Below are 12,130 nucleotides of genomic sequence, written 5' to 3'. Positions count from 1 at the left end.
GTGTTTCACCCCAGTAGTAAGGTGATTACATGAGGAGGAGGTTTGTTACAGTGTGTCTCCCCAGTAGTAAGGTAATTACATGAGGAGGAGGTTTGTTACAGTGTGTCACCCCAGTAGTAAGGAGATTACATGAGGAGGAAATTTGTTACAGTGTGTCACCCACGTAGTAAGGTGGGGCGTGCCAATGGGTAGGATAAAGGGGCGGCAAAGTTAGCTTTTACCTAGGGTGGCAAAAATCCTTGCACCAGCCCTGAATAAGGGGGCGGCCAGAGTAATCAACGCTTATGCGCCCACTTTGTATAGCAAATCTTCTCACCTTCTGTAAAATCCAAAGCGCCAGCAAAGACGAGCGCAGCAAATTCCCCCACGCTGAATCCAGCCGTCACTACGCAATTCTCCACGGCCTGGAGGAAGACGAGGACAATGATAATCGGTCACCGACTTATAGGCATCACACGTGTCAAAAATGTACGAAAATATACGAATAACAGAGCACCTGCTGTGTAAGCCCTATATGTATGATAATAAATGGATCGCCCCCAGATGTGACCCTTTTTTGTAGATCTTGGACATGTCTCGGAAGGTGGGGGTCAGAGCTCTCAGCTGGAAGAGTCAAAGGCTGGCTGGGCATGCTGGGAGTTGTAGTTTTGCAACAGCTGGATGCAACCTGGTTGGGAAACACTAACTTAGAACCTGTGTGTCCAGCCTGTGGCCCTCCAGCTGTTGAAAAACTACAACTTCCAGCATGCCCGTAAAGCAACTCAGCATTCTGAGTTGACATTTTTCACCCTAGGTCAGAGATCATCAGCTGAGAGCAGAGTTATCAACCTGTGGCCCTCCAGGTGTTGCAAAACTACAACAACCAGCATGCCCACCCAAATTACAACTCCTAGCATGCTGAGTTGAAGCTTTCACCCTAGTTTGGAGATCATCAGCTTACAGCCTAGGTGCCAACCTGCGGCCCTTCAGCTGTTGCAAAACTACAACTCCCAGCATGCCTGAACAGCCAGTACTCCAACTCCCAGCATCCCTGGACAGCCAGTACTCCAACTCCCAGCATGCCTGGACAGCCAGTCCTACAACTCCCAGCATGCCGGGAAAGCCAGTCCTACAACTCCCAGCATGCCGGGAAAGCCAGTCCTACAACTCCCAGCATGACTGGACAGCCAATACTACAACTCCCAGCATGCCAGGAAAGCCAGTCCTACAACTCCCAGCATGCCAGGAAAGCCAGTCCTACAACTCCCAGCATGACTGGACAGCCAATACTACAACTCCCAGCATGCCAGGAAAGCCAGTCCTACAACTCCCAGCATGACTGGACAGCCAATACTACAACTCCCAGCATGCTGAGTTGAAGTTTTCACTCTAGGTCAGAGAGCATCAACTCAGCATGCTGTAGGTGTCCAACCTACAGCTATCTGGCAGTTAAAAGACTACAACTCCCAGCATGCCTGGATAACCAGATCTACAAGTTGATGGTTTTTTTTTCCCTAGGTCAGAGATCCTTAGCTTAAAACAGTGCCAGTACTACAACTCCCAGCATGCCTGAACAGCCAGTACTCCAACTCCCAGCATCCCTGGACAGCCAGTACTCCAACTCCCAGCATGCCTGGACAGCCAGTCCTACAACTCCCAGCATGCCGGGAAAGCCAGTCCTACAACTCCCAGCATGCCAGGAAAGCCAGTCCTACAACTCCCAGCATGACTGGACAGCCAATACTACAACTCCCAGCATGCCAGGAAAGCCAGTCCTACAACTCCCAGCATGACTGGACAGCCAATACTACAACTCCCAGCATGCTGAGTTGAAGTTTTCACTCTAGGTCAGAGAGCATCAACTCAGCATGCTGTAGGTGTCCAACCTACAGCTATCTGGCAGTTAAAAGACTACAACTCCCAGCATGCCTGGATAACCAGATCTACAAGTTGATGTTTTTTTTTTCCCTAGGTCAGAGATCCTTAGCTTAAAACAGTGCCAGTACTACAACTCCCAGCATGCCTGGACAACCAGTACTACAACTCCCAGCATGCTGAGTTGACATTTAAACACTAGTTCGAAAATAATCAGCTCGGAGCCTACGTGGCAACTTGCGGCTCTCCAGTGGTTGAAAGACTACAACTCCCAGCACGCCTGGATAACCAGATCTACAGCTCTCAGCAAGCTGAGTTGATTTTTTTAAATCCTAGGTCAGAGATTCTTAGCTTAGAACAGTGTTTCCGTACCAGGGTTCCTCCAGCTGTTGCAAAACTACAACTCCCAGCATGCCCAGGCAGCCAAAGGCTGTCTGGGCATGCTGGGAATTGTAGTTTTGCAACAGCTGGAGGCACCCTGGTACGGAAACAGCTGGAGGCACCCTGGTTGGGAAATATTGGCTTAGAATGTAGGTGCCAACCTGTGGCCCCAAACACTGTTTAGAACTGCAACTCCCAGCATGCCTGGACAGCCAGTCCTACAACTCCCAGCATGCCTGGACAGCCAGTCCTACAACTCCCAGCATGCCTGGACAGCCAGTCCTACAACTCCCAGCATGCCTGGACAACCAGTCCTACAACTCCCAGCATGCCTGGACAGCCAGTCCTACAACTCCCAGCATGCCTGGACAGCCAGTCCTACAACTCCCAGCATGCCTGGACAGCCAGTCCTACAACTCCCAGCATGCCTGGACAGCCAGTCCTACAACTCCCAGCATGCCTGGACAGCCAGTACTACAACTCCCAGCATGCTGAGTTGACGTTTAAACACTAGTTCGAAAATCAGCTTGGAGGCTACGTGGCAACTTGCGGCTCTCCAGCGGTTGGAAAACTACAACTCCCAGCACGCCTGGACAGCCGACGGCATGCTGGGAGTTGTAGTTTGGCCACCGTCAGAGGGTCACAAATTGGACACCTAGGGTTTCGAGGGTGAGATGACTTACATCAGGGTCTTCTTGAGCGAGTTTCTCAGCAGCGGCCAGGGAGGTGATGAAGACGGCCGGCTGGCAGTGCACGGTCTTATTCAGCATGTCCGCCGGGCCCCTGAGGCACAGGTCCAGCAGGTCGTAGCCCAGCACCTTGTGGGCGGTCAGGAACATGGCTTGGACATTGGGGTACTTTAAGAGCCCGCTGGCCATGCCCACCTGCTGGCTGCCCTGCCCCGGGAACAGGACCACCGTACTCTGTGAGGGCGACCTGGAGGGCTGGCGCTTCTTCACCACATCTTCTCTGTCCACCTCTGCCCCCTCTAGTAAACTAGCTATGTCCTCCTCTTTCCCATTGCTCCTCTCAGTAGTAGATGCCCACCTCTGGCACTGGTGCCCAATATACAGTACCCTCCTATAGGCACACCACCTAAGAAGAGAGGAGCCCCCCATAGCTCCCCCAAAAATCCCTTCCCACTGACAGATAACACGTGACCACACAAACTCCTCTCCAACACGTGGGTCACCCTGGACTCTCAAAGACACTTCCGGGTTAGCGGCGCACCGGCTTAAGGCTTCCCTCCCGGAACACACATCCAAACCAAACGTTCCGCTCCACTGTATTCCTAATTCCTGACAAAATCCTACAAAACATTGCGGTGACAATCGATTCCGTGACTGTATATGATCTTGAAAGAGTCTAAATAGCGGTAAGAAAAATGTTTGGTTTTGCCCTTAGTCAAGATGGCGGATAGATCCGCCCTCTGATCATGTAACTAGCGCACTCCCAGGCAAATTTAGTGTGTATGTCCTGTGCAGTGGTGGGAGTCGCAGAGCAGATAGCAGCACAGCAGAGGTGAGTGTTAATCCTTTCTAATCCCTAGGATAGGGTTTCTTTTTTATTAGATTATTGTCTTTAGATTTCTAATGGCACTTATTTATCTGTACTACAGGCACTGCTGGAACTTGTAGTTCCACAGGCACTTTGGACTAGCACCAGGTGGTGCTCATTGACTGTGTTAACTTTGCAATAAAATATACACAGAGGGGGGCTTGGAGTGTGAAAACGTATTTATTTTTGTATATTTTATTATGGGAAAAAAATAATAAATTAAATAAATTATATAATACCTTTTTTAGTGGACTAACAGAATTTTGTATGTATGTGTCTCTCTCTCTCTCTATATCTATATCTATATATATATATATATATATATATATATATATAATATGTCTTAACAAACTTTATATATTTAGATTTATATAATAGATTTTCATATATATATATATATATATATATATATATATATATAAGCATAAACTTTTTTTTACTGCAATTATTTAATTTTATATATATATTTATATTATATATATATATATATATATATATATATTTTTTTTTTTTTTTGCATAAAACATTTTTTTACTGCAATTATTTAATTTTAAATTACAGTATTTATATTAAATATAATATAATTTTAAATATTGTGTATGGATTTCCTTGTTATATTTGTGCCTGATGTCCCAGGGATAGTAGATCAGGTTGTCACGTGTAGGACGTCTTCACCTGTTTCTATAGGTTGCCCTTGCTATGACTTTTAGTTTCCTATTCTCAAACATGAGGCTGTCCAGCTGTGGCAAAACTACAACTCCCGTCATGCCCTGACAGCCTGCGGCTGTCAGGGCATGATGGGAATTGTAGTTTTGCAACAGCTGGAGAACCACAAAATGGGGAGCGCTGCCCTAAGAAGTCCTGCAAAGAACAACTCTCCCTCTGGATGACATAATATACGCTCTATATCCTACCGGCTGCCATATAATGCTTCTGTGACCTGTAACCTGAAGCTGTCCTGCTCTGGTGGAACTACAACTTCCAGCATGCCCTGACAGCTTCTAAGCCACAGGTTAAGCAGCAGTGCAATGTAGACCTACTGGCTGCTCCTCTCTCTATTTATAATAGATGATCTTGTAAGGGTGGGGAGGGGGTTGTTCAAAAGTTTTACCCAGTTAAAATTTGTAGAAAAGAAGAAAAAGATCTTTTATTATAATTACTGTACCCATTTTGCATTGCATTTTCATTATATTTCATTTTTATTTATATCTGATTTGTTATAGATTTTTTTTACATTGCTTTTTATCTAATTATTTTTATAACTACTCTGCTTTTTACGTTCCAGCTTTTCTTGTATGTTTATGACATTTTTACGTTGCATTTTGTTTTGGATTATTACACTCCTTTTTCTGTTTAATCTATTGTATTTTTTTTACGTTGTTGCTGTGTCTGCGATACATTGCCTTTTTACACTGCAGTTGGCTCCACACCCATAGGAATTTGTAGACGCCTCCTTGTGGTTACACAACTTTTCCTAATAGGCGGTCCCCATGATAACTGGGTAGAAGTTGACTAAGCTGCCATTAAGGAAAATCTCTGACTAATCTATGGCAGTGTGGGAGATCCTGGCTATAAAACGATAAAATTATTATATACAGTGTGTGTGTATATGTATGCACGACCGATTGTTACTCCTTCGGCCTTCAATGTTTCTAACAAGAATATAAACTAAAGGAAACTCTTTTAACATCCTTTTTGTATATTGATATTTAATATAACTGTAACATAATTTACATTCTGCAATTCTTTTCAATTGAAGTCAAAAGGAGGGATGTCCTGATACTTGGATCGGTTCCGATACCAGTACTTGTCCTTGTGCAGATGGCCCTGATACCCTTCCCAGTAGCAGCAGACCATTGACATTTTTTTAAATACCCTCTTACCTGACCTCCGTCCCCACGCTGAGGCCTCTTCTTCGTTGTCCTTTTATCCAAAGCGGTGCAGGACCTTCATTACGCGGCAGGTTCTGCACCGCTCCGCTTTTTTTTTTTTTACCTAATAAGAGGATTCCCTTCCTATCTACTGGGGGCTTCTACATAATAAGGGTGAGTCCCTACCTAATTACTAGGGGCTTCTACCTAATAAGTGTAATTCCCTTCCTATCTACAGGGGGCTTCTACCTAATAAGGGTGATTCCCTAGATACCTACTGGAGGGCTTCTACCTAATAAGGGTAATTCCCTACTTACCTACTGGGGGGCTTCTACCTAATAAGTGGATCCCCTTCCTATCTACTGGAGGCTTCTACCTAATAAGGGTGATCCCCTTCCTATCTACTGAGGGCTTCTACCTAATAATAAGGGTGATTCCCTACCTACTGGAGGGCTTCTACCTAATAAGGGTGATTCTCTACTTAGCTACTGGGAGGCTTCTACCTAATAAGTGGATTCCTTTCCTATCTACTTGGGGTTTCTACCTAATAAGTGGATTCCCTACCTAATTACCAGGGGCTTCTACCTAATATGGCAGATTCCCTACCTATCTACTGGGGGGATTCTACTTAATAAGTGGATTCCCTTCCTATCTACTGGGGGCTTCTACCAAATAAGGGGATTTCCTTCCTACCTACTGGGGGCTTCTACCTAATAAGGGGATTCCCTACCTAATTACTAGGGGCCTAGCTTAATTATAAGTGTTTCATGTTGGAATTTCGCCTAAGGCTTCACAAAGTCTGGAGCCACCTCTGCTGTCACATGACATTTTAAAAATATTGCTAATTGGTATCAGTGAGGGTGTGAAAAAAAAAAATAAAAAGTATAAAAAATACAATAAAATGGTATTGGGACATCCCTAGTCAAAAGGGAGAAACTGAGGTCAATTGGGCAGATAGACGTTTCGGATTATGTTCTATGGAGTAGAGCAATTTAACGTAATCTGCAGAGCTGGCTGTTTCCACAGTTTGCAAGTCTTGACCAGACACAGTCTGTAGATAGCAGAGTCTTATCTGCTTGGGACAGCAAACACTGGAATACCATGGCTGCCCGTACGAGATAGCACGCCCTCCATTATGGGTTTACGAGACGTCTTATACAAGATTTCTAGGAGTGTTCATGGGGATTATTTTAGAGATGAAACAAAGTTCTTTCCCTGTATTGAAGAGCTGATGTGGGTGGACGCCCATTGTCAGTATGAAATCCACACACACAATGAGCTGAAGTAATAGGGGGAGGTCTGTAAACGTGACTCCCAGCAGCCACCGGGGCATCACCGGTTCTGCCCAGCCTTGTATGAGATGATAGTTTATATTCTATATAGAGTAATGGACTGGGTTGGTAGATAGTGGGCCTCAGAGATGGTAGGCCTCAGGCCTGTTTCACAGTATGGCGGCACGAATCCTAGTCTCCCCTCGAGCCTAATGATCCTAAATGTCAACATCATTGGGATCTGTGATAGTATTATTTTTAGGCCAGTGTTTCCCAACCAAGGTGCCCTCAGCTGTTGCAAAACTACAACTCCCAGCATGCCCGGACAGCCTTTGGCTGTCCGGGCATGCTGGGAGTTGCAGTTTTGCAACAGCTGGAAGCACCCTGGTTGGGAAACACTGGACTTTAGTCAGTGTATAGGAACAGAAGCACCTCTATACTACACTTATGTAAAACCAGCCTTGGTCATGTTTATGCGCCAGTATTATGGCCGCATGGTTCAATTGAACCTACGTTACTATGGTGATCAAGTTTCGGTTCACTGGGGGGGGGGGGGGTATGGGTTTTAAAGGCCTGAAGTGGACCCTAAAATGTGGCTGCATTATTCAATTGAACTGAGGGGGTACAGGTTTTAAAGGCCTAAAGTAGATCCTAAAATATGGCCGCATGGTTCAATTGAACCTACGTTACTATGGTGATCAAGTTTTGGTTCACTGAGGGGATGTGTGTTTTAAAGGCCTAAAGTGGACCCTAAAATGTGGCCAGTTTATTCAATTGAACTGAGGGGGTACGGGTTTTAAAGGCCTAAAATATGACTGCATTATGAGGCCTAGTAGGTCAAAACTGGCCTTGTTGCCCATAGCAACCAATGAGAATTGAGCTTAATTTTTAGAATACGCTCTTGGATGACGAAACGTGAATTCTGATTGGTTGTAATGAGCGCTGGTCTTCCCCATGAACCCCCCACTAGACATTTAGAGGACCTAAGGACCCATTTTCGGAGGAGAGAGTTCCCCCTGCTTAAACACCCACCCTCCATAGAAATGAATGGGAGTGTTAGACGCTAGTGAATGCTAAGGCTCCTTATAAGCTTTATGGAAACTGGATGAGCAAGTGCAAGCAAGTCTTGGGGCCAAGAAGATGACAAAATGGCTGCCAATATATGCCCCATTGAAGCCTATGAGGAAAGGCAGATGTTGGTGCATGGAGGCTTTTCCATGTGTTGGATCAGACATTACTAATCTATCACCGATCATATTCCCGCTATAGTCTTGCTGGCAAAATTGCCCACTATTTTGGCATGCCCCTCTGTCTAGGGATGTATAAAATAGGTAACAAAAGTATTCATACCCTTTCAATTCTAACTATATTTGCTTCAATATTTTTTTTTTTTTCCTTTCTCAGACAGTACAATGCCTTCCTGGGCTCCCGCCGTCGGCCTTACTTTACTGCCTCACGTGGGTGGAATACTTGGAGGACTCATCACACGTAGGGAAGTGAAAACTTGGTACACCACTCTGGTGAAACCGTCATGGCGTCCTCCAAACTGGGCGTTTGCACCTGTGTGGACAACCTTATATACGTCCATGGGGTATGTAACATAAAAATGACAACATAATTATAAATAATAATACATTTTAGAGGGTTTATATCCTCCATACTTTTCAATGCAGCCCAAATACACAAGCTCTGGTAGTTGAATATCATTAGCCCAATGACAGAGTTCACTAATTCAAGTGTCATTGTCATTTTTGAACTTTTGCTTGGTTAAAGGGGTACTCCGGTGGAAAACCTTTTTTTTTTTTTTTTTTTTTTTTAATCAACTGGTGCCAGAAAGTTAAACAGATTTGTAGATGACTCCTATTAAACAATCTTAATCCTTCCAGTACTTATTAGCTGCTGAATGCCACAGAAGAAATTTTCTTTTTGGAACACAGAGCTCTCTGCTGACATCACAAGCACAGTGCTCTCTGCTGACATCTCTGTCCATTTTAAGAACTCTCCAGAGTAGAAGAAAATCCCCATAGCAAACATATGCTGCTCTGGATAGTTCCTAAAATGGACAGAGGTGTCAGCAGAGAGCACTGTGCTTGTGATGTCAGTAGAGAGCTCTGTGTTCCAAAAAGAAAATAATTTCCTCTGTAGTATTCAGCAGCTAATAAGTACTGGAAGGATTAAGATTTTTTTTAATAGAAGTAATTTACAAATCTGTTTAACTTTCTGGCATCAGTTGATAGATAAATGTAAATAAAAAAAATAAAAAAAGTACCCCTTTTAAGGCCCCCACCTATCTCTAGATATAGTCAGGAGAGGTGCGCAGCAGCACGCTTCACTCCCCGGCTCGGCATGCGCTAGGACTCATTGCCGGAGACACCTCCATAGACTTATAATGGAGCAGCTATTATTTCCTACTCCTTTTAAAAATGTCCATAATTTGGTAATCATCAGTTATATAGATCGGAAGTACAGATGTATTACAGAGGAGATTGCGTTACTATTGCATCAGTACGTCTGTACAGTAAATACTGATGGGCGATTTCTAGGCAGGATATTGAAAGGCCGATGCAATACAGCCGAAATCCTGGGCACATCCTGATGCAATAAGGATTAGATACCAAACACACATGGATGCAACAGTATTTTGAGCTCTCTCCATAGACTTAATTGGAAGACGGATGAAAGTAGCGCATGTGGCGTTTTTCAAATACATGCGTATTTTATGTGCCAATGTGTATAGCGTCCTAGAATAACATTAGCTTTGTACTGCGTCCTTCAAAAAACACGGACAAAATATGGCTGTAAAATACTCTGGGATAGTGGCCTAAAGACTAAATTCCTTTTGGGGTACTCCGGTGCTCCAGTGTTATGAATATTTTGTTCAGAGCACTCGGAGCCGGAAGTTATGATCGTGACGCCCCCTAGTGCCATCACGCCACACCTCTCCATTCATGTCTATGGGAGGGGGCGTGTCGGCTGACACGCCCCCTCCCATAGACATGAATGGAAGGGGCGTGCCTGTGATGTCACTACCACTGCCGCAGGAGATCGTGGGGGGCCCCAGCAATCAGATATCTTATCCCCTATCCTATAGATAGGGGGATAAGATGTATATCAGCAGAGTACCCCTTTAAATCTGCATGGCAGATTTCACATGGATTTTGGATACTGTGGGCAGATGTCATGTGTGTCATATCTAGAAAAGAACCTGATGGGAGGGTGCGCCGAAATTACAATCCTCGTGTCAAGCATTGACCTTTAGGCATATAGGGTGGAATATTACAGGCTGGTATGTTAGAGTAAGATACCCCAAATTTAGTGCTTATCCAGAAAAATACTTTTTTTGTTTCAAAAAAGTGCCCAGGCTTTGATAACGTTAAAAAATAATAAAAATAAAAATTCTGTACTTCCACCGGTATCAAAACTGCGCTACCCAGAGCAGCAGACAATGCCGCTCAGTCAACTACCTAGTCAAGAAGGTCTAGTAGGAGGAAGATGGATTTGGATGAAATCCCGACTAGAGTGTACAATAGGAATTGATTTTCTAGATGTACACTAAACGAGGTGGGGCAGTGGAGAGAAAAGTGCAGACAGTAACAGAAGCAGAAGGAAAGCTTAAAAGACCACAGAAAAGTAGGAAAATAACTTTAGTTTTTACCAATATATGTTCATTTATTAGACAATTTTTAATGGGTTCATCTTTAGCAAAAAACCCTTAAAGGACAAGTATCATGTAAAAAAACAAACAAAAAAAAAAAAATTATACGTTTTAGATCGTGGGGGGTCCAAGCGCTGGGGCCCCTGCGATCTCCTGTTTAGAGCCCTGGCTCTCCTATACATCGGCGCGTCATGACCCCTGCCACGCCCCCTCTATATAGTTCTATGGGAGAGCCGAAGATTGCAGAACGGTTCTACCATAGAACTATATGGAGGGATCGTGGCGGACCCTGCTTTGGATAGGGGTCGTGATGCGCCGCTGTATAGGAGAGCCAGGGCTCTAAACAGGTGATCGCGGAGGGCCCCAGCTCTCAGACCCACCACTATCTACAAAAAAAAAACTTATCCACTATCCAAATGATAGGGTTTTTTTTTTTTTCTTGAAAAATGATACTTCTTCTTTTAAGCACTAAATTACCTACTAGAATGGAAATTTGTTTTCAAAAATAGTTTCTAATCTAGTGGAAGGGAAAATATCCTGGCTAGAGTGTACAACAGGAAGTTTGTTTAAGGATGGACACTAGACACGGAGTGTGGCAATGGAGAGAACAAAGTGGACAGTTTACTAACATATGGTCATTTATTTGACAGTAGAATATGGGTTTCATCATCGGGAAAAAAAACAAAACACTAATTTACCTAAAAGGCTACATGAAAATTGTTTTTTCAAACCTAGTTTCTAATCTAGTGGGAGGGAGATATCCCGACTAGAGTGTACAACAGGAACTGTTACAGTGTGGTTTTAATAATTCTGATTTTTATTTATTTTATGGTTTAGTTATGGTTCCTACCTGATCTATAAAGAATTGGGTGGGTTCACAGAAGACGCTGTGGTTCCATTGGGTCTGTATGCGGGACAGCTGGCACTCAACTGGGCCTGGACTCCCATTTTCTTTGGCGCCCACAAACTTGGTTGGGTAAGTGTTACTACATAATATATGCACACTATCATCTTACTACTGTATCGTCTCGATGATGCCACCAAAGTGGGTGGAGACAGGGTCATTGTTGGATATAGGATGTGAAGCTCCTTTGATCAGATCGAGGGCATTGTGTTTTTGGTGGAGCTCCCCTTTAACTTTTTTTTTTTTTTTTTTCCCTCTCTACAGGGAATGATTGATCTGGCCCTTCTCACTGGCACAACAGTCCTTGCAACCGTGTCCTGGTACCCTATCAGCAAGACGGCTGCCTACCTCATGATCCCTTACATCGCCTGGCTGTCACTTGCCTCTTCCCTGAACTACGTCATCTGGAGGGACAATAAGGACAAATCTGAATGAGGAGAACTTGGGGCTCAATCCGAACAAAATCGAGAATGTTCTGTTTGTTGTTTTCTATAATTTTTTTTGCACTCATACTTGTCTGTTGCCACCCACCAGCAGAACACTAACAAAGTGGCGCGACATTGCCTGTTCATACCTTACCGTGCCTTAGTCATATGCCCATTGCATATACCGATTAAACAGGTTGTGTAACCAGTTA

General features: G+C 44.1%; 2 protein-coding genes across 8 annotated transcripts in view; one reads left to right on the top strand and one right to left on the bottom strand.

Annotated features, from left to right (window-relative positions):
- MCAT (malonyl-CoA-acyl carrier protein transacylase) overlaps positions 1-3,353 on the bottom strand; it is a 23,094-nt gene extending 19,741 nt beyond the window's left edge. For both annotated transcript variants that reach the window (XM_056517403.1, XM_056517402.1), the window contains exons 1-2: positions 2,919-3,353; positions 317-404 (exon numbers count right to left, since the gene is read on the bottom strand). In XM_056517403.1, coding sequence (XP_056373378.1) covers positions 317-404; positions 2,919-3,353 — 523 coding nt within the window. The remainder of the gene's footprint in view (positions 1-316; positions 405-2,918) is intronic.
- TSPO (translocator protein) lies at positions 2,772-12,130 on the top strand. 6 transcript variants are annotated; one of them, XM_056517406.1, is made up of 5 exons: positions 2,772-2,904; positions 3,640-3,756; positions 8,339-8,525; positions 11,427-11,565; positions 11,758-12,130. In XM_056517406.1, exons 3-5 carry the CDS (start codon positions 8,347-8,349, stop codon positions 11,926-11,928), a joined length of 489 nt encoding a protein of 162 aa, XP_056373381.1. In that variant the 5' UTR covers positions 2,772-2,904; positions 3,640-3,756; positions 8,339-8,346; the 3' UTR covers positions 11,929-12,130. The 6 variants fall into 6 exon arrangements, with proteins under 6 accessions (XP_056373381.1, XP_056373384.1, XP_056373383.1 ...); XM_056517409.1 differs by lacking the exon at positions 3,640-3,756 and having other exon boundaries at positions 2,807-2,904; XM_056517408.1 differs by lacking the exons at positions 2,772-2,904; positions 3,640-3,756 and adding an exon at positions 3,473-3,610.

Source organism: Hyla sarda, chromosome 4 (genome assembly GCF_029499605.1).
Source record: "Hyla sarda isolate aHylSar1 chromosome 4, aHylSar1.hap1, whole genome shotgun sequence".
Taxonomy (NCBI): domain Eukaryota; kingdom Metazoa; phylum Chordata; class Amphibia; order Anura; family Hylidae; genus Hyla; species Hyla sarda.
Note: the sequence above shows the minus strand (reverse complement) of the source record. Positions and strands in the feature narration are given on the sequence as shown.